Source organism: Botryllus schlosseri, chromosome 4, assembly GCF_051294905.1.
Source record: "Botryllus schlosseri isolate E-star chromosome 4, Bs_hap1, whole genome shotgun sequence".
Lineage (NCBI taxonomy): Eukaryota > Metazoa > Chordata > Ascidiacea > Stolidobranchia > Styelidae > Botryllus > Botryllus schlosseri.
Genome location: NC_137239.1, coordinates 28,859,967 through 28,883,147, shown reverse-complemented (window position 1 = coordinate 28,883,147; position 23,181 = coordinate 28,859,967). Strand labels below are relative to the sequence as shown.

Sequence of the window (23,181 nt, the reverse complement as noted above, 5' to 3'; positions counted from 1 at the left end):
CTTTTCCAAACGTTGTATATCCGTGCCATAATTGTGTAAATACTTTCGAAAAATATGTAATATAAGCCTACAGAGGATTTGCGCCCAATATAGTTGACGTATACGATATGTAGTGGCTGGAAGCCTCGAAATCGTCGTCGGTAGACAGTTATAGCAAGTGGATAAATCAGTGGTTGGGAACCTATGGATCGCGAGCCATATGGCTTTTTTGGGTATAAGATTTGGCTCTCTGCCAAATATTCATTTTTGTATTGAATTGATCAATATTGCAGCAATTAGTTAATTTTCATCACGGCCAGAATACTTATACTCGTGGCAGTATAAACAATAAAAACGTCTTTGAGAGGTGAAGACAATGTCGTCTTCGGGCTTTACGGGCTCGAACTCGAACCCCCTCTTTTCAAAATCCTCAACTTCAAGTTACTGCCGTGCCGGCGACCAATATCACTCGGGATTTCGATGTACCAGACTTGACTTCTTGGATTGAACGATAAGTTTATTAATCAAAGAGAATAGCAGACATGGCGACGCCCGTATGACTACGCAGTTTTCAAATACACATTATCTTGCTGATCTACCCCGCGAAATGAACTGCTGTGGACGTTACATTCACAATTACGAACTCGAATTACAACACTGTCATAGCTATCCACGTTCTTGATTGGTAAGTAGCTCTGTAGTACCGGCGGTGAAATGTAGGTGTGCAGCGCAACGTTATATGCTACCGCCGAATATACTTTGAGGATTGAGAATTAGATCAGTATTTAGATTTTTGAAATCAGTGCGACAGTTAGATTCGATTATTATCAGTTATAATAAATTCTAAGCTATTTACGATGAATTACGTTAATGATGGTGAGGCTTGTCCCGTCTGTGCCTTACCTCTCGTTTCACGCTATATTTCCGAACAATAACTATGCAAATTGTGAGAATTTGGGAGTAAAACGTTCAAATCCTTGTCATTCATGAACATCAATAGAAAACACCAATTGTAATTGAAGCTTTCACAATTTTTGTTCACTCATCTTGACGACAGGTCAGGTACTGCCTCACTTGCCTCCACTGACTCGACGTCCGCGATGTATCACAGCTTAGAGGGGGTAGGCATATTTACTGCTGTAGTGACCATGTTTGGCTCCACCTACACAGTACGCATGTGATCATGGGTTCTCGCATTTAAAAGGAACATTACCACAAACCTATTTTCTCGCAATTCGAGTTTTGCATGCTTAAATAAGGCAACCATCATGATTAGTACGAGATTTTACAGAAAAAATGTGGCGCACAACGACGAATCCGATGTAGCGAGTTGAAATTATTGCTTTAATGACATCACGAAATTTCAATTGCGACGTAACAGTTGATTGACATGTATGGCTCTTTGACAGTCAAAATGGAAAAAATCGGGCCAATATGGCTCTTCGGACAAAAAAGGTTCCCGACACCAGATATAGATCATTGGTACGGAATGGGTGTACCACCGCCAGCCATAAAAATGATGCATGACGATGTAGTCCTGGTTAAAGACATTTTTGGTCTGTTTTTGACAGTGGCCGGAAGCCCTTTTCGTCGAAGGAGCTATAGTTACCCTATATTTTCAATTGTCAATGCCAATCATCTGTGACGTTACAGTACTCGATAAAAATTGCTCGAATCAATGTGCCCATCCCTACTAAAACAACTGCCGCAAAACGGCAGTACTTCGCCCCCGGCTAACTCTGCGCCAGAAAAATTGCGACATATCATGGCATGCAAAATGCCCAGATATTACAGATAAGTCGAACAATGTTTGCCAAAAAAAAACAGAAGGTACAGAACTGGTACGATACTTTGTTGGAAAAAACAACGAAACCAGCAATTTAGCATGTATCATGGCTACAGTAGCGTTTTGGGAATTAAATACAAGACGTTCTGAAAGTAAGCGACTAACATGAAATGCGAAAAAAACGAACCTTTGGGCATTTTTAGCTTCATTGGAGGACCATTCAGTTTCATCGGGAAAGTAGGACATTTTATCCTAAAAGAGGGCATATGGTAAGCCTATCTTACCCCACTTATCCCATATCTCGTGCTGACTGCGTTTCGTGTTTTCTTTGCCGACGTGAGTATGAACGCGTAGAGAACCAGCATGACGATCAACGGCACAAATTGAAATACGACACGCATGAACTACAAAGAAATAACACCATCTAATATTATCAGTGGAGTATTATTCACGTCATTTCAGAGGCGGTCTGCAACAGTAACGATGTACTTCTACTTATTCCGAGTGCGTAGGTTTTGTGTATAGACTTCTCCCAATTCTACTTGTACCATTTTAAAGAGAAAATACTACTATTCAAAATCCACATTGCAGAAAGAAAGAAAGTAAGTATTGCATGGTAATGATTCGAGTTATGACTCGACTTCGTTGACTCAAATTGACTCAAGTCGTATTCGTACAAATTGAACTCGACCAGAGACATTTTGCGTATTGACGCGACTTGTACTCGAGTCATTGTGCGTGACTAGACTGAGTGATATCACTCAAGGCTGTTTCTGCAATTTCCTTGTCCAGCAGATCCTGCGCATCTACGCACGTCCTGCACTCGTGGTATGCATACGTGTGTTACTGTGTATACATATCACCAGTCGGTGTATATGTCGCAAAAACACCAAGGACTATATTATACAACGTCATATTCCTATTCCTATTCAACGTCATCCTGTATTACTTGATTAAACTGTCGTGCATCAGGACTCATACCTGAAATATGGGACCAGAAACTGTCTTTTGTCTGCCTGTTAAGAGTGAGAAAATGAGTATATATTGTTGGGCGAGGCCTTCAATTTCGCCAGAAGAGCAGTAATAAAGTGAGTTGCGCATACTTTGGACCCGAGACTGAACTGTAAAAACTATTACTTGGAATTAGACTCGAGGTTCGACACTATGACTTGGACTTGGAATTGGACTTAACTTGGCCGGGAATTGAAAGTGACTCGACTTGACTCGAGTCAAAGCTACAAAATGAGATTGAGTTTAGTCTCGGAACCTATAGAGTTCTAAATCGTGAGTTGAACCTGACTTGAGAATAATAACGGTGAACACTACGACTTGGACTCGAGTCTCAACGATACGGCGCGGACGGAACTCTTTGTTCCGCGAATTGAACTTGGACTTGATTCGGTGTGAGTTAAAATGACTCGACTTGACTCGAGTCACGACTTTAAAAGTAGGATCGCCTTGTAACTCGGATCCTTGTGACTTGGTTACAACCCTGGTAACCAACATAGATTTAAGACAAGACATTGGTGTGTTAGTATCTCTATGGTAAAAGCTATAATCTTCCGCAATATATTCACGTCATACCATCATATATTCCATCCAACCGCTGTTATCAGGTAAGCATACGAAGGTGCATACAAATTGCTTCGAATTAAATCCCGTTAGCGCTCCTCCAGAATGAGCGCATCCTTCATCCGTCCCAACCAACGACGGTAGTAGGAGAAGTGGCGCGAAAAAATTACAAAGCACCAAAACTGCGACAGTTCTGTAAAGACAGGAAATATTGTGGTGAGCGCTGGCATGGGGATGATACGTGTGACGGATTGTTGAGTAGCTTTTTAAATAGCTAAATCTAGAGCAAATAAGTAGGCTACGACCAGACTTGGAAAGTAATTCAGGTTGTCTGATTAGCCTAATTGGAGCGAAATTTGTGAAATATTTCTATGCTCTCATTTGACGTATAATCTTCTTCCTGCTTTTCCTGCAAATGCTACAGGAGAGCTGTATGGTGCGGCACGAGGCAAGCTCGCCGCACAGACATTTTGTATTATCGTTCTTATGAGAATGAATTCTAACCGAACATGTTTTTTGATGTATTTTTTCGAATTCGGGATATAATTGAATTTCTAAGTTACTTTCAAATACAGTAACTTTAAAATACTAATTTTAATCTAATTTAGAACCGCTGAATTGCTCTTGCTGTCCAACGTCCTCGTCGCCAAGTTACCATATGTCCAGCATGAATGAAAAGAGAGACTTGAAAGATGTTATCAATGATGTAGAGACATTACATAATGTTGTTGACTTTGTGCTATCGCCGGGAAGATTTATATGGTATAGCAAATACGCACAAATACATAATGTATGTGTGTGCAGTGTATACATCTACATTAGCATAGTAAATAGCTATGTATACATACATACAATACATGTATGCGTGGGCATGTATATTTACATTTGTATGTTTGGTATCCAACATCTAATGCAATTTTTAAATATATTTATGCTCTGATGTTAATGCAGATCTAATTTCTTGTTTTCTTGAAAATGCTATAGGAGAACTGTATAGTACTAAACCAGCCAAGTTTGTTGTACAGACAAAGTGAACTTCATTCAATTTCCAAGTGTTCATAATTTAGTATTTCTAATTCTAATCTAATTTGGAAAATTCAGTGCAGCTATAATGATAATTCTAATCTTATTCGGAAATGACTGTTTAGCTATATTTCTAATTCTAGTCTATAATTCGAAAAAAATGTCCAGATATATTTCTACTTCTGATCTAATTAAGAAAACCTGAAAATATTCTAGTTATCCATGCCTGGTTCTAACATTCCCTACAAATTCTATTCGATCAATTAATGATGGAATAACCGAAAGCAATGTAGCCCTAGAATATTAAAGGCAGTTACCTATTTTTAGTGAACAGTTGTCCGTATTTCCCAGGAAAGACAACGCCTACAAATCGATTAACTGTGATTGCTACCAGAAAAACGATCGACGAGTATCCGCACGAAAAATACTGGAACGCTTGCAATCGCGCTGTGAACGGAGCCGACTCGAACGGCCTAAAATAAATTACAACGATACTCATCTCGAAGGCAACCCACAATACTATCAACAATATCACTTCTTGAAGTACCTTTTCATAATCCTACTTCTCATGAAGTGGAAGCTTCTTGACTATACACAAGTGCTTGTTGGAGGTACAGAACTAACCAGTCATCTTTGAAGGCGGATAAAGGCAACGCACAATTCCATCAACAATATCGGTGCCGGTAGTACATTTTTATAATCCTACCTAATGCCTTCGTGAATATAACCTGAGAAGATGAGCTTCTTGGAGGTACAGAACTTTAATATACAATAGAATAGTATATTCATATTAATATAAACCCAAAAATATGCCCGCAAATACCCGATAATACACGGATATATTCCAACATGAATATATCATTCAACAGAGAAAAAGATACAATTAAATAGTATATTCGTATTGAAATAAACCAGAATATTTTCGGCCGACTTTCGGGTTCATTTCAATATGAAAATACTATTCAATTGTATAATGAGGTTCTGTAACTCCAAGAATCTCTGACAAAAAGAGTGCAAAAGGATTGCCATCACCTCAAGGAACACTGTTCCGTATCTATACATGAATCTCGAAACAGCTTGTAATATTCAGATCTGTTCAAAGTGTTCACAATTGGTACTTCGGTAGAAGTAGAGGTTTCGTCGTATATTTTTGCGTATGAACACTTGAACAGGTAGTAGTAGCTATTTCCGACTCAGTACAAAAGTAAATATTTTAGGCTGAGTTTTGCCTAAAAACTTGACACTGGAATTAAGTAAAAGAGGAAATATATCCGAAAAGTTAAACCGCTCATGTAAGAGACATATAGTCCTTCGTCGTTTCATGTTATCCCTTAGTCCTTTCCAGGGTTGTAACCAAGTCACAAGGCTCCGAGTCACGAGTTAATCTCACTTTTATAGTTTTGACTCGAGTCAAGTCGAGTCATTTTGAATTCCACACCGAGTCAAGTCCGAGTCCAAATCATCGAGCAGAGGGTCGAGTCCGAGTCATGGTATTATGACTCGAGTCCGAGTACGAGTCCAAGTCATTGTGTTGACTGCTCAGTTTCCAGTTGAAGTTTTGTTAAACCCACTTTTGTAACTCTGTTTGGTGATATCGAATGGCTTGCATTTATAATATACTAATTTCCCTCACTTTTACCAGTCTCTGGTCGCATTTTTAAGTACCAATAAACGAAATCACAATATGGTGGTAACTTTACTATTCTTCAAAATTAGAATGAAAAGTCGGTCTTGGCCGTCTGAATCTCAAGTCGTATGACTTCGTTCGAGTCATGCGCATTGACTCGAGTCCAAGTTGAGTCAATACACAGATTGACTCGAGTCGAGTCATTTCTGCATTTTGAGACTCGATTTATCACAACTCTGGGCCTTCCACCCAGTGTGCATGCCTCTTACTTACATCGCCTAGCCCCAGGCGAGTGTCTGATTTCAAAGACTGCCCCAATGTTTCGACAACGTCCTATCTTTTCATTGTACCGCAGTCTTTGGGTGTTTTGAAATGACAAAATTATTATATCTGTTAATGTCTAATACTGATAGTGCGAGTTGCAAAAATATACTAGAGCAGGGTTGTAAGGACTCGAGTCGCATTTTTTGGTGACTCAAAGTGACTCGAGTCATATTGCCAAATGCGTAAAATGATTCGACTCGAGTCAATTTGTGTATTAACTCGACTTGTAATCAATGTTCCCTCTAATTTGTCACGAGTGACACGTTTTTCTGTGCGCGGCCGGGCACGCGCGCAGGTTAGAGGGAATTGTATGCCTGTGTTCAGTCATTGCGTCTGACTCGAGCTTAGTCATATGACTCGAGACTAGCAAGGCCAAGACAGACATTTCATTGTAATTTTGAAGAATAATAAAGTTACCATACGATTATTATTTCGTCAATAAGACCTGGTACTTGTAAAGTAGGGCCAAAAGCTGTCTGGACTGAGAAAAATTACTATATTATGAATATGAATGCAAGCCATTCTATATCACTACAGCGGAGTTGAAAAAAGGGGATTGAACACAAAACTGAACAGTAAACGCAATGACTTGGACTCGGACTCGATTCACAACACTATGACTCGGACTCGACTCTTTACTCACAGACTTGGACGCTGACTTGACTCGGTGGTGAATTGAGAAAGACTGGACATGACTCGAATCGAAACTATAAAAGTGAGATTGACTTGTGACTTGTGACCTTGTGACTTGGTTACAACCCTGTATATTAAAGTACAGCGTATATTACGTTACTGACCACATCTTGTACTATTATAAACTTATTTCCACCGCTTCTCGTGTTCTTTATTTCGTGAAAGTATAGGCTCTATACTGAATAATTAACGAGATCGCTCATGTTCTTGTGTGTTAGGGTCAATGGTGCTTAACGGCTTCAGTCGTGCGTATCAGACCGGTACGAAAAGGACCATCCACTAGATTAGATTAGTAGGGTAATTAACATGGATTCGATAACTGGTTGAATGGTGTATAGCCTACACTCAATAATAAGGCCCGCACCGTCATGTCAGAATTGTTCTTATTTAAAGCTTAAGTATGAATGATTAATGTTCACTGTGTCCGTGGTAGACTTGACTTTCCTATAGGTATGGTGAGACAGCGATATCGGGTCAACTGATCCGTAACTTGAGAATTGAAACGGTTATAGGTTGATTTCGCAGATTAGTGCCTCGTCTACAAATAGGCTACATATTCCAAATAGTGTTGGGACCAATGTTCCCTCTAAGCTGCGCACGTGCGCAAATGCGCAGTGCTGAAACGGTCTCTGCGCACAGAAAATCTAAGCTGCGCACAAAAAATCAGATGTGATGTTCTTTTTTAGTCGTTGCGCACTGTTGTCCAATGGACCACACAGGCGCACAGACTCGTGAAAAATTAGATGCAACATTGCCAGGGCCAAATAGTGTTATCACCGAAGTCTGAAATCGAGGTAGGCCTACAAGTGCGGCCCGCAATGGTAAATATTGCGCTCCGTGAAGAAATGAGAATTTACTATCACGTGCGCCTCACGGAAGAGATTTTTTTAGTATGGTCTCGTACGCGTGAGCGATACTGATATCATTTCAATAACGGATTACTTTCTGGGAATAGCGAAATAACATAGTTTAACAAAGTTATAAATAAAAATGGGCTAGCTCGAAGTTAATCTGCGAGAAACTAACGAATAGTTTTCTCCGCGTGGCATTGCGTACGATTCACTCAGGACCGTAACAGCCGCACCCCAAACCCCCCAATAGGAGGGGCCGAGCTCGACGGGGCCCCAAAATTATTTCGTGAATTAACATAACTCATGATGTATTTTTTGGAGTTTTCAGGATTTTTTTTGCGCTACGCGCGATTTAATATTGTCGGATATCTTAGTTATTGGGTAACCTATCCAGACAAAAAATACGCATGATTTATAGACATGGGAACTTGGGCGTCGGCCATTACCGCACCATGACGCGCCAAGACATATGAAATTGAAGGATGCGTAACAGATGCGACTCCGAGAAGTGTGCCAGAACGATCAGCAGCGAGAAAACCTTGGCCGAAAACGACTGCCCTTGTGCTGTCCCGGTGATCCGAGTCCCAAAACAAGACAAATGCTATATCGAAGGAGCATTATCTTCCAGTAAATAAATACCAATTTGAAATGGTGTACCTCTTTTAGTTTAGAACGTTCGAGTGATTTCAATATCTTTTGACATAGCAGATAGAAGGTCACGAAATAGCATCATGTAACGAAGTCATTAGCAACAGGTACGTACGAAGATGTTTTGTTATTATTTAGAGGGCCTATCCATTCGAACACACCTCGCTCGATCAGCTCTACCGGTAAATCTGATTATGTGAGCAGGGAGAGGACAATAATTGATAGCACAATATATGCAATTCCCGATCATATTGACCAATGCAACCATGAACTATATAAATTTTTCGCGCACCGCGCGTATAGGCGACACAACCACCAATGTCATGATAAGCAGGTGGAAAAGGGCGAAAGCCCGGGGGGTCTGGGGGGCGAAGCCCCCCAGAAGTTTGTTTATCACCCTTTGGGTGGTTGCGCACTGTTGTCCAAGTGCCTGCGCAGTGAGTTGGCGTGTTTGCGCAGACTCGTGAAAAATTAGAGGGAACATTGGTTGGGACCTCGAGGATTCCCGATCTCGGAATCCGGGGATTTGGGTTTAATCTGATCCCGGTATTATCCCTAACTCTACCTTAACGGAAACTTCCACTCAAGAGAGAAGACATCACTTATCTCAAAACTCCCCAGGGTCACAACAAATATCCAATTATTGAAATTTAAGAGGATTGAAGGCTAATCGTGGCTTGCATCATTCAGTTGGTGCGGCTTACCAGTGAGTTGAGAAAGGAATTATTACGAAATTGATCGGCTTCTTGGAGGTAAAGAACTTGAATATACCGTTGAATAATATTTCCTGATGTTCTTTCCCAATCTCTGCTAGTTGCTGACGATAAACAATGTTGATAAACAATGTTCTTTTGAATTCTATTTACGTTCACACTTCGAGCTGGGGGCCTTGGAGTCGACTTTTATCAAAATACGCTAACCAAATTTGTGCCTACGGAACGAGTTCGTGTACCATCTAACATGATACATTGAGCTTAAGCCAGGGGTACCCAACCTGCGGCCGTAGAAGGGAATTTGTGCGGCCGTGAACACATAAATTAATTGGTATGTGATGGCGGCCATCGCCATGCAAATTGAATTTACAAATTGACCCACGACGTTTTGAAAGATTTAAAATGATCTTGAAATTTTCCCCGCGTTGCGCGAGATTCAACGTGACTTCAATTTTCGATTTCGATATAGTAGCGCCCTTTGCAATCTCAGCCCCACAATACAAACGTGAACAGTAAAGGAATATGATGAGCCTTACATAGAAACATTAACCTGGAATCGTGTGTTACTCAGGAAACAAACTTGTTTCTGGTACGTTGGGGTGATTCCGATATCTTACCAGTATATACTGACAATCTTTATGGGAGGTCAAGAAATAACAGCATGCAACAAAGTGAGTAACAACAATTGACCCACCCGAACATCAATCATCATTTATAACTTGCTCAAACATTTTCGAAAACATCCCCTCCATCAACTCTACCGGTGAGCTTATCACATGGCGTGAGAACGGATAAATGCTTGACAGGAATATGTGAAAGTACTAATATTTTTTAATGAAGAAATTCATTCGCGAATCTGAAAATTTTTCGCGCGTGGCGCGACCATGACGAATCCCAGCAACTATTCATAACTTCCCTCGCGATTTAAGTCCGTATAGTAAGCCGATCTGAATAAAGCTCATGGAAATGCGCATGAACAGTTTAACATATTTATTTGGCGTCATGTTAGTTCATTACGACTATGACCTGGAATGCGGCTGTAGGCTACACGAGTAATTGAAATGCGGCCGTGAATTGCAAAAAGGCTGGCCACCCTTGGCTTAAGCGCTCCCTCCGCCCCGATTACTCGATATTTGGTGCTCGTGCCGTCATATATTGTGATAAGATTGTTGATATACGATGTTATCTCCAATTCTCTACCACAGGGCCGGGAACATTTGTCGTCAAAAGAGCCATATTTACCTTGCATTTTCAATTATAATTCTGACAGAGCCATACCAGGAATTCAGTTGACTGCTACGTCACACTTGAAGATTGGTGACGTCATGGCAGGGTTGTAACCAAGTCACAAGTTACCGAGTCACAAGTCAATCTCACTTTTATAGTTTTGACTCGAGTCAAGTCGAGTCATTCTCAATTCACCACCGTGTCAAGTCCGAGTCCAAGTCAGTGAAAAGAGGGTCGAGTCCGAGTCACAGTATTATGACTCGAGTCGAGTCCAAGTCACTGTGTTGACTGCTCAGTTTCTTGTAAAATTCATGTTAAAATCCCACTTTTATACCTCTATTTCAGTGGTTCCCAACCTTTTTCATCTTGTGCCTCCCTTGGCCGAAATTTAAGCCAAAATTCCCCCCTTAGGAGAAATCTGCCCGATGATTAAAAAAAGGTCATTTTTTACCGCGCAATCACCTGTTGACCCAAGAATAAGACCGGAGGTACGGAGTGTCTGTTTCTAGCAGGGCTGTAACAATACTTTTGTAGACCTCCAAAAACAATGGTCTTGGTCCAAATCAAACAAATTCTGGAAGGCTTGACTCAACAGACCCCCGCACTTCCATTTGTGTTTTCGACTTATCATGCACCAATCGCTAATATAACTGCTGTGAAAAATCAGTATGCATAAATTTGCTGGTCTCGCGATTTTTTCTCAAGTGTGCGTATATGCATTTGGCCAATAATATTGGTATTTTCATATATAGCAGGATTGACCACACTCGAGTCGGACTCGAGTCAGCATTTTCTGACGACTCGACTTGACTCGATTCATTTTCTCAAAATAGGGAAACGACTCGACTCTACTAGAGACAATCTGGGTATTGACTCGACTTGGAGTCATTGTACATGACTCGAACCAAGCCATATGACTCGTGACTATAAGACGGCCAAGACCGACATTTCATTGTAATTTCGAAGAACAGTAAAGTGGCCTTCCTTTCGGAATTTCTTCTATTGGTCCTGGTACTTGAGAATGCGACAATAAACTGCTCAAAGTGAGGAAAATGAGTATATTATAAATCAAAATCATTCAATATCACCAAACAGAGTTATAAAAAGTGATTTTAACAAGACTTTAACTGGAAACTGAGCAGTCAACACAAGGAATTGGACTCGTACTCGAGTCATAATACCATAACTCGGACTCGACCCTATGCTCGGTGACTTGGACCGTCGGACTTGACTCAATGGTGAATTGAAAATGACTCGACTTGACTCGAGTCAAAACTATGAAAGTGAAATTGACTTGTGACACGGAGCCACGTGACTTGGTTACAGCCCTGATATATACCTTGATATATAACATACACGTGATCAGATTTCCTGCTTGAGCTCATTGAAATTTAGGACACTCATTCGGTTTCGGCAACATTGCACCATGTTTAACATGCATTTTTTCGATCGAGTAGTTGTTCACTAAAAATAAAGCAAGGCTACCGATCTCTTTGACTTGAATCGATGATGTTGGAATATTTTGTCACTTTATGAAAATGTTGACATGAAAATATAAGATAAATACTTTCGTTAGAGGCCTTGTTGTGATAGATTCGGCACGACATTTGCTCGCTTAGAATATATTTGATTGAGAGGCCGTCGCTGGCCTACAAAATTGTCTTGCGAACTGCAGCACATCTGAACTAGTTCAAAAAAAGGGGCGAACTTGTATGGGAGAAAGAGATTTCAAATAGCATTTGAACATACTTTCAGCAAAAAAACAGCTATAAGGAGCATACGCTCTGATATAACTGGTTGCGAACATGACTGTTCGGACATGAACATTTTGGGAAATCCGTTACAATTCTAAAGTGGAATTCCTCCCTAAAAATTGCAAAATTCCCCCCAAGGGGGGAATTCCTCCCCGGTTGGGAACCACTGCTCTATTTGGTGGTATCGAATGGTTCGATGTTATAATATACGAATTTCCCTCACTTTCAGCAATTTCTGGTCGCATTTTCAAGTACCAGTACCAACAGACAAAATTCCAATAGTGTGTTGGCTTTGGAATTACAATGAACTGTCGGTCTTGGACGTCTGAGTCTCGAGTCAATGACTTGGCTCGAGTCATGCCCAATGACTCGAGTCCAAGTCGAGTCAATACACAGACTGACTCGAGTCGAGTCGAGTCATTTCCATACTTTGGAAAAATGACTCGAGTCAAGTCGAGTCATCAGAAAATCGTGACTCGAGTCGGACTCGAGTCGAGTCATGACTCGAGTCATTACAACCCTGCGTCATGGTGACACGAAATCGAGGTTCACTATACATGCTCCACAATATTTCCGGCTTATACACGGATGTGATGTTATAACGCTCGCACTAATGAAAACGGTTTGAGCATACGACACAATGGATGACTTAAGCTGAGCATGGGGAAATTTAGCTTAGCTACAGGGTCAAGGCACCGATTTCAAGTGAAACATTTTAATTTTAGGTCCGTTAGATGATTCATATGGTATCTTTCAAAGGTTAAGGCTAATAAGATATACATTTTAATGCAAAACCAACAATTGCAGAGAACAGTAAACATTCAACAACAAACAACAGGTGCGGTATTCGCCCTATTGCAGAAGAATCTATTATATTGGACCGACAGTGAAAAATTACTACCAACAAATATTTAGCGTAGATTGCAAGGCTTTGAAAAGGCTTTTGAGACCTTATACCCCCTGGAAGAATTCACCGTTTTCACCTCATAAAGGATACATGAAGAATAATGATTCCAGCCGTTATCAAAACTTATTAAAAATTTCGGCAATATTGAAGAATGAGATGCGATTAAGTGTCAAATTAAAAATTTAACGGCTAGCCATATTATATCATCAAAATGTCCCCGACCCATACTGTACTAGTTGCTGACTATTACCCTGACGAGTGTCAGCCAAAAGTATTCGGGTTCATTTCAATATAAATATATTATACAATCGTATTGGAATTCCGCACCTCCGAGAAGCTCTTCAAATACTTGACTTGAGTACAGCCAAACTGACTAGTTTGAAAACCTCTGCTTCTTTTACATGGAGTATAGAAACCATGTACCTACTCCACTGCGGATATTTGACACGTACAAGCGAAAGTTGAAACATTCAAAATAGTGTATATACAAATGTTCGATTCGATTAGCTATATCCTTAGAACCTTGAAAGTCATCACTCACCATTTCATTTGCACATATCCCGCTAAATTAAACGGTAACATTCCGACGGCCGTCCAAAAGTCGATTACCGCCAAATTGACTAGAAACATGTTAAAGGTGGTGCGCAGCTTCACGTTGGCCAAATACGTGAGGATAGTGAGCAGGTTCCCGACTGATCCGACAAAAATCGACCACAGAGCAATGGTGATTCCGAACGGCCTGAAAATATTGGAATTTTCGTTAGCCGTGACATATCAGCGTTGGTCAAGTTGAAAATCGTCGCGCCTAGTTTCACTGCAATGTTAGGCCATACGTATCGAAGCTGCAAAATGATGAAGCATTCGGAATGGGACATCCTGAATACCTGCAACTCAGAGTGGGACAACTCGAATATTTTTAGCTTTGCCAAACTTCAATCTACAGCAGAAAATTATATTCAAATTGAATTAAATCCAGATATTTTCGGCTGGCGCTCGTCCGGGGGTAATCGTCAGCAACTGCACACATAGCGTAAAAAGTGTGTATGCAGAGTTAAAGGGCCGGAATGGGTGGTACACGAAATCAGGACCTATCCGTAAATACATCGCGGTCATAAATCCTACGTGCACATGCACACCTTCTTTCGCCAGACTTTCAAAAGCACAACTATAACTAGAATTGGGGATGCATTTAAAACAAAAATCAATTTAAAACAAACATGTTTAAAACAAAGCCCTAATTTAAAACATGTTTTTCATTGTTTTTTTTAAGCCATGACGTCACTAATATGTATTTGTGACGTCATAGCGGATTGGCGTTGACAATTGAAAATATAGGGTAAATATAGCTCCTTTGGCGAAATATCTGTACTATTATTGTGGAAATGACTACTTTGAGGTTTCCAACCATCCCATATCGATATACGTCGGCTATATCGGGTGGTAATCGTCCGTAGGCTCATATAACATGTTTTTTGGAAAGTATTTACACAATTATGGCATGATTTTACAACTTTGAAAAAACAATTTTGTTTTTTATAAAGGACTTTATTTAAAACACTATTCAAGACATGTGTTAAACAAAGTGTTTTAAAACACCGTTTGTTTTAAATGCAACCCTAACTAAAAGTAGAACTATACTCAATTTCTAAAACTAGCAACTATAACTATAACTACTGAATTTTCGAAAATATACAACTAGAACTAAAACTAGAAATGAAGACTTTCAAAAATTAATACGCTGCAGAATATCGTGCAAACTTTTGTCTTGGCGCGCCAACGTATTTCCTGCCTCTCAGTCTCAGAAAAATATTTGCCCACCTCTGACGTAGGGTTCCCAAGTCCTTAAATGTTAAAAACCGCACCGATTTCATTCTCCTAGTTCACACATTGGTGTTTATTATATCGGAAATAGTAGACATAGAATCGACATTTCAATAGGACGGGGTCTCGAGTTTGAAAAGGAAGAGATTTCGATCCCAAAATCCACCCGCTGGCTGCGCCATTGTTATAACAATACTATCGTATTGGCGACTTCGAGCTGGTAATGGCTGCACACTTGCACAGTGCACATACATCATTCAACAGAACACCGGTATCTCGATTTACGCAGAACGAAAACCCGTGTTTTCTAGTTCAGCAACTAGTATTTTATTGAAACGTGAAACTAGAAGTAGAACTGCTGAATTTCCAAATATGCAACAATAACTAGAACTAGAACCCAGGGTTGTACTGACTCGAGTCTGACTCGAGTCGCGATTTTCTGATGACTCGACTTGCCTCGAGTCATTTTCTCAAAATACGGAAGTGACTCGATTCGACTCGAGTCAATCTGTGTATTGACTCAACTTGGAGTCGAGTCATTGCGCATGACTCGAACCAAGTCATATGCCTCGAAACCCAGGCGGCCGAGACCGACATTTTATTGTAATGTCGAAGAATAGTGAAGTAACCATCATTGGGATTTCGTCAATTTGACTGGTGCGTGAAAATGCTAAAAGTGATGAAAATTAGTATATTTTAAATGCGAACCATTCAATATCACCAAATAGAGTTATTAGAAGTGGGTTTATCAAGACTTTAACTGGAAACTGAGCAGTCAACACAATAACTTGAACTGGGAATCGAGTCATAATACCATGACTCGACTTCGACTCTCTGCTCGACGACTTGGACTCAGACTTGACTCGGTGGTGGGTAGAAAATGACTCGACTTGACTCGAGTCAAAACTATAAAACTGAAATTGTCTTGTGACTCGGAGCCTTATGACTTGGTGCCTTATGACTTGGTGACAACCCTGAGAAGCACACCTTTCAATATCCGCAACTATAGAACTAGAACCATTAAAAAAAAACGTTAGTTAGTCGACCGTCAAATAAGTAAATGAGTAGTTTGTACAAGTCTACCTTACGTCTCTTCGTGCTTTCATAATATAGGAATTCAAATGTTGTACTCGATTTACATCGCGGTATGAGTCTGAGGTGGGTTATGGTCTCGTGGGCCGTGGGTGTGTATTCACACTCGTTATTAGGCGGCACACGGGTAGAAATAAACAATCTTTTCGTTAAGAGTGTGGTAGAGATTTCAAAAGAACCTTGTATATGACGTGAATGTTGATATGCAAAGTTCTTTTGAAATATTTACTAGTTTTTGACGGTTAACTCCTGGCGAGTGCCAGCCCAAAATATTCGGGTTTATTGCAATATAAATATGTTATTCAACTGTATATTAACGTTTGTACCTCCGATAGTCTGGTCAACTGAAAAATAACGTCTAAAATCACTACAGTTGGTTCATTTACATGCAAGTGTCGGACATAGATTTCGCTAGCCGACAATGGGCGGATGTTAAATTCAGCAGAAAGCGATTTCGTATGGGGATATTATCTGAAATACAAGTGAGTCAGGTTACCGTTGATGAGATGCGGAAATACGTCACTGCACTTTAAGCACATCGGAACATTTTGCACAGCCGAGTTAACTCGAAATTTGTTTTGTTTTCCATGGGCTAGATCGCAAGTCATTGTTGGGTCCATTTGATCGTAATGATGATCAAATGAGTCACATTATGACAAGGGTTCCCAACCTTTTGATAGTCGAACCACCTCTCAATTTGGCGCGCTGGTTACTAAGAAAATTGTGATCATCTTCGTCCAAACGTATTCACTGCCTACGTAGGAAGCTGGTGACTATGTGTGGTTGTGTGCATTGCGCACTTCATAATAATAGCCGCTTTTTTATTTTTAAAAATCAACCAAACTTTTTTAGAAATGTGCAGCCGAAAGTCTCTGGCATTCTCATAATAGTCAGTGGTATTTAGTTTTCGTCTACGCGACCCCAGATGTTAGGCAAACTACTCCATGAAGGTCGCGACCCGTAGGTTGGGAACCCCTGCATTATTAAGATTATAGATATGAAACCGAATCGCTATGTTTGCACGCAAACCAAGCGCAACCCGCATAAACGCCTGTCACCTGCAAGCTATAGGCATGGCATTAAATTGAATCTGATCATATCGATGAACAAATAAGGCACAAATGGTATAAGCCGAATCGAGATATTCATACTATACTCAAACAAAATATTACATTCGAAAATATGAACGGGAATTGATGTTTGGTAGAATCCGTTTTGACTTCGAACCCCATACAGCCGTATGGGCTGAATGCTTATGCAATCTGGTCACGCAATAGCACCGACATTTTTACGCAAGTCGTCAGGTTAAGTAAACAATTTCAAACGCTGCTGTAGTGTAATGCTGAATCGATACGTACAACAGGGAGATAACTTTCTCATTTTTCCATGATATAATGCGTTTCGGAATTATAGTCTATAGACCAGGGGTGCGCAAACTTTTGTGCTCGCGGGTCGCATTCAACATATGAATCCATTCGCGGGCCGCACTATATAAAATTGGGACTATAAACCAAAACGCAATATTGGTATTTGATTATATAGTGAGGACATGGAGATAATATATATGCCTATTTACACCAATCCACTCATTGCTTTGAGGATACCGTATAAGCCTCAAAAACAGTGGCGAGATTTCATAGGCTGGTCGGCCTCAATAACCTATTTGTCAAAACTACAGCGATGAAAGTCGGTTGTTCCGATTCTTAAAACAGGATTGAAATTTAAATCTCAGAGCAGCGATCTGTTCAAAGATTTACAAATTCAACTTTTGATTCAGTTCCAGGACACACAACGCTGACAGCATCATAACCATGTTAGCTGCAAATACGGTTCTACTATGTGTCGATAAAATATAAATACCCTAATTCTACGCATACATAGAACGAATCTACCTAAGACACGCGCGAATCGTTTGTATAAGCACATCACTGAAATAATTAAAACTGGAGTGGCCAATCTAAAATCACACTCGTGATCCGAATTATGTTAATCTCGTTTAGTATTTTTGTCATGTTTAGCAGATGAAACTGCGTGGGCTGATAGTTTGATGGCATGGAAGGTTACGACTGTCGATGAGAGATTTTTAAATATGAAATTCAGAGTAAATAGTTGGAAATAATTACGAATGGGATGTGAATCGCGCAAAGCGCGAAAAATGTTATCAGTTGAGCTCAGCTTCGGGCCCCCTGCCTTAGAATTATCATGGTGAAATATGTTATGAAAAAGTTTAATCAAGTGTCCGCATTAATTCGACATTGAGTACGTCCTCCGCGTAAGCGGTGTCTTACAAAAAGCCTAGAGGTGGGCCGTGCTATAAGTCGGCAGTTACGGGAAATAATGAACAATATCGGCCTGGTGTAAATGATCGTAGTAGTCGAGAAACACCATGATACCACAAACAAACAAACAAACAAACAATTCGACATTGAGTACGCATTTCATCAATATTTTTAATAAGTTTCTTTATACTCTCGCGGGCCGCACAGAACGGTGTGGCGGGCATGCGGCCCGCAGGCCGTAGTTTGCCCACCCCGCTATACACTATACAGTTAAAAAAGTTGGTATACTGTATCATTCCGGGATGTATCTCCAACGAGACAGATGGCGGTCGCGAATTCGATGTCACGCGTGTACTTCACTTATCTCGATTTATGATAGTGCATATGACTACCATGTGGATCAAGTATGATAAATCGAGTGCGATGAGAAAAATGACAATCGAACCAGTGAAAATAAATGTCGTCTCTACAGATAAATATGGTCAGCACCAAGTAGGGTTTAGATATACTGTATGCTATATATAGGCTATACTAAACAGTATATGGTACAATCGATCAATGGCACAACTACGGCCCTTATACCTTATCCCTAATACGGTGGCCCCTATAATTAATTGTCGGCAAGATTAGTCATCCACAACATTACAACCACATTATGTCAATGAATGTATATAATTCTTATAATTTTCAAGTGTATAATCCAAAGGTATGATTAGGATGCTGAAAATATGAAATTTAAATTTGGTATTTACTATCTCTAAAGCAGGGGTGGGCAAACTGCGGCCCGCCACGCCGTTCTGTGCGGCCCGCGAGAGTCTAAAAAACTTTTTTTTAAATTTTTAGAAAATGCGTACTAAAAATCGAATTAATGCAGGCACTTGATTAAGTTTTTCTTAGTATATTTCACCTTGATAATTCTAAAACAGTGGTTTTCAAACTGGTGGGCGCGCCGCCCTTGGGGGCGTGAAAGTATCTGAAGCGGGGCGCGAAGCTGAGATCAACTCAAAAAATTTTTCGCGCTCCCCGCGATTTTCAGCCGATTCGTAGTTGTTCCTATGTATTTAGTCTGAATTACATATTTAAAAACCTCTCATCCGCAGCAGACATGGGGTAATCGTGATTAGTAATCGTAATCGATTACGACGATTACAGCATTTTCAAGTAATCGTAATCGCAATCGATTGCATTCGAAAAAATTCCGAAGTAATCGTAATCGTAATCGACTACTTCGCATATCTAATCGATTTCTCTGTGAAAGAACGATTACTTTTTATTGGTACAAGGACTATGACATGAACTGAACATTCGTGAACAATGAACAGATGTTATACCAGGTTCGTGATTTTCAAACGCCACTGCTCATTATTACGTCAGAAGCAGCCTATCAGCTTTGTGCGTCATTGTGTAAGAACACAGTAAAATAATAGATATTCGATGTACCTGCGTCGTGCATTAGTCTGATCATATGGTCTGATTGTAAGAACACCCGCCGTGCTGTATATCAGGTTATCAATGCGTTCCACACGCCACTACCTCGCAGCAGTATATAATTTATTTCCGCTCTGCCTATAGTTTAAAATAGTAACATGTGTTGATGTTTGGTTATGCTTATGCTTAGTTAAACGCAGTTTGACCGTGGCTGCTTGGCGAGTAGTAGGCCTATCCAGTACGTACGTACACCGGACAAAGATTTGAAATTTTGTACTGGTCAAATAAAACATTGCGGTTTCCACAACGATGCAGTAAAAATCAACAGCTGGTGATATATATATCATAAGCGAGCCGTTTTGCCATTTCTCGTAACGACAGCTTGCAGGACAATATCTGTATTAAGTTGAAGGCAGAATTTTATATTCGCTTCGTCTTCTTCTCAAATGACTCTACTTGAACCGGGCGCCTATCGCTATTTCGTAATTCTTTATTCAACATTGGAACCTGCCGCCATGGCCATGGGCTTATATATCATGTTAGCGTGGGTTGTAGCTGGAACCAGGACCAAAACAGCAATTCGTCTCCCAGTCCAAACGTTGTTGGTCTTTGGCCCCCGTAGGGTGGTAATCTCAAGTTGAAGACTGAATTTCGTCAAGAAATTTAGTAATTGCAATATTCTGCTATTAATTTTTAATCCTCTCTCAGTCCGCGATGGTCGGAGATACCTGTAGAGTTTACTTATTTGAGGCAATCATGGTGTTTGTCGACTACCACAGACATTTACACCAGGCCGATTTTATGCATTTTCGATTCCGTATCTGCCGACTTGCAGCACCGCCCACATCTAAGCCTTTTGTAAGAAACCGCTTACGCGGATGAGATGGCGAGGAGTAGCCTAGATAAACCTCCAACACTTAGGTAGGAATTCCGATGTCGACCTCGTTCAGACTCGAACCCGCAGCCCATTGGTATTGCAGCCGTAGATTGTACCACTGCGCTATCTCGCCACACAATTACCTACCTGTAGAGCTGGGGCAACGTAATTCATAATTATGACCTCCGGTTTCTTGTTATAATTACTTTAGTGTATGTTCTAAATTCGTGACCTCCGGTTTGCTATATAATGAAAAGATATTGTAGTGGCTCAAACGTAGCAGACTAAAAGAAAAACTTTCTTGACACGCATAAACAAATTGTCATGTCTTTATATCTGACTGCATGTCTAGCAACTCAAGTTGTAAATTACTGTAGGGTCAGTGGCTACATTAACTACAATAGGACGTGAAAACATTTCCATAATGGTTTAAAAGCATTTATTCAATGCGGCCGTTGAACTTAACAATCAAGTCAAATAATCCATGGGTTTGCTGGTCGGATAGCGTTGTAAAATGTCTTGTAACGCCACCTGCACTTAATTAAGTCTGGGGATGAGCAGACTTAAATTTGAGAGCCAATCCAGACGCATTTGAGTGTGAGCATACTTTTTGACGTGAGTTGAGTAACGAAATCGTTGCTGAGTATAGAATCGCTACTCGACACCAAAGGAATTGGTCTTCACCCTAAATTATAAACTCCAGATTCCAAGCAAAGCAAGTGAAATTTTTGAATATCAATTTTTTTGTTATAGATTGATTTTTTTATTATTTTCTTGGATTTTCCAACGTCAAGGTGAGCCGCAAGTTGGCTAGCTGAGAGCCACATGCGGCTCTCGGACCCGCGGTTGGCAATCATTGATCTAGAGAGGATTTTCAAGTTAATTAGATCTCTCGAAAATACTCTATAACTTATGTTGGTTTACGAAATACTTTTTGAGTCCCCTTCGAGCTCGCTCTCCACCTTATTGGGAAATTTGGGGTGCGGCAATTATGGCCCTGGCAAGAATGCAAATCGTTGGGCGTGATAAATTGTCCTCTATGAAAATGGGCAATGGATACATTATGACCTAACAAACAAATGACGCATCTGTTCTAGGGAGTTTGTTATCTCATTAGGCCTTTTCAGTGCAATCCAGCATAGCTTCTAAGATGTCTTCCAACATGGCTGCTAAGATGCAAAATAAATGTAATCGTGAGTAATCGTGATTACTTTTCCAATGTAATCGTAATCGTAATCGACTACTTCGTGATTTTGCTGTAATCGTAATCGTAATCGTAATCGCGTCATTCAGAAGTAATCGTAATCGCAATCGATTACATTCATGAAGTAATCACCCCATGTCTGATCCGCAGTCGTAACCTTCCATGTCTTCAAACTATCCGTTAGGTTTGCTAGCATCCTGGGTGCGTTTTGTGATATGACGATAAGGGGACGCGAAATCTTACACCATCATAAGGGGGCGGGACGTGTCTTAAAAAACTCGAGAGCCACTGATCCAAGGTAAATACTTAATATCACAGCGAGATAGCTGCAACGAGATTGACATAATTTGGATCACCAGTGGGATTTCAGATTGGCCACTTCATTTTCATTTTAAATTATTTCAGTGACGTGCTTATAAAAAACGATTCGGGCGTGTCTTAGGTAGATTCGTTGTCTGTATGCGTAGAATGGGGGTATTTATATTTTATCTACACATAGTAGAAGCGTGTTTGAAGCTAACATGGTCATGATGCGGTCAGCATTGTGTGTCCTGGAACTGAGCCAAAAATGGAATTACTAAATCTAGGAAGAGATCGCTGCTCACAGATTTATATTTCAATCCTGTTCTAAGAATCGGGCCAACCGACTTTCATCTGTATAGTTTTGACAATGGTTACTGAGGTCCGCCAGCCTATGAAATCTCGCCACCATATGTTTCAGACGAGTGTTAGATATCATCAAAGCAATATTTGGCTTGTTTTGAATAGCACACATATTGTCTCCATGTCGTCACTGTATAATCAAATATCAACAGTGCGTTTTGGTTATAATCCCAATTTTATATAGTGCGGCCCGCGAATGGATTCGGATGTTGAATGCGGCCCCCGAGCTCAAAAGTTTGCCCACCCCTGCTCTAAAGCGAACTCACGTACCGGAACGATATTGCGTTCTGTAAGCTCTCGTCAATCGTCACCGGGATTGCAGCTGTGGTGGTTAAATTATCCATATATTAGCGTTAATGATAGTTTGAATATATGCTGAAAATACAACTGTGAAATATATTAATGCGATATGAATGTACGACGTACGTGTACGTAGAGTCGACGCCAGTTAGCTGAGCAGCGTATGTTACTGCTTTGCTAACAGTGCACGCATGAGCTAATATACCGGTACAGTCGCGTCCCTTATGATATCAAAAGAAGAATGGCCAGCAGGGCCTGGTCTAAAGCGATCCCAGCTTAAAATATGCAGATTTCCATGACTCGTGGGAAATATGCATTACAGGTAAGCATTACGAGAGACTTGTGGTTTTTCCCAGACATATTTCGTGCATTGCGACAATGCTTTGGACCGGACACGACATTGCAGAGAAATG

At 40.4% G+C, this 23,181-nt stretch overlaps 1 protein-coding gene across 1 annotated transcript in view; it reads right to left on the bottom strand.

Moving 5' to 3' along the window:
• Positions 1–22,876, bottom strand: part of LOC145437718 (protein trapped in endoderm-1-like) — a 29,554-nt gene extending 6,678 nt beyond the window's left edge. Inside the window, exons 1-5 of the mRNA XM_080314996.1 lie at positions 22,739–22,876; positions 13,646–13,843; positions 4,678–4,833; positions 3,350–3,530; positions 2,050–2,169 (exon numbers count right to left, since the gene is read on the bottom strand). Of these exons, the coding sequence (XP_080171122.1) occupies positions 2,050–2,169; positions 3,350–3,530; positions 4,678–4,833; positions 13,646–13,843; positions 22,739–22,812 (729 nt within the window). The 5' untranslated portion in view covers positions 22,813–22,876. The remainder of the gene's footprint in view (positions 1–2,049; positions 2,170–3,349; positions 3,531–4,677; positions 4,834–13,645; positions 13,844–22,738) is intronic.
• Between the last annotated feature and the right edge of the window lie 305 nt (positions 22,877–23,181).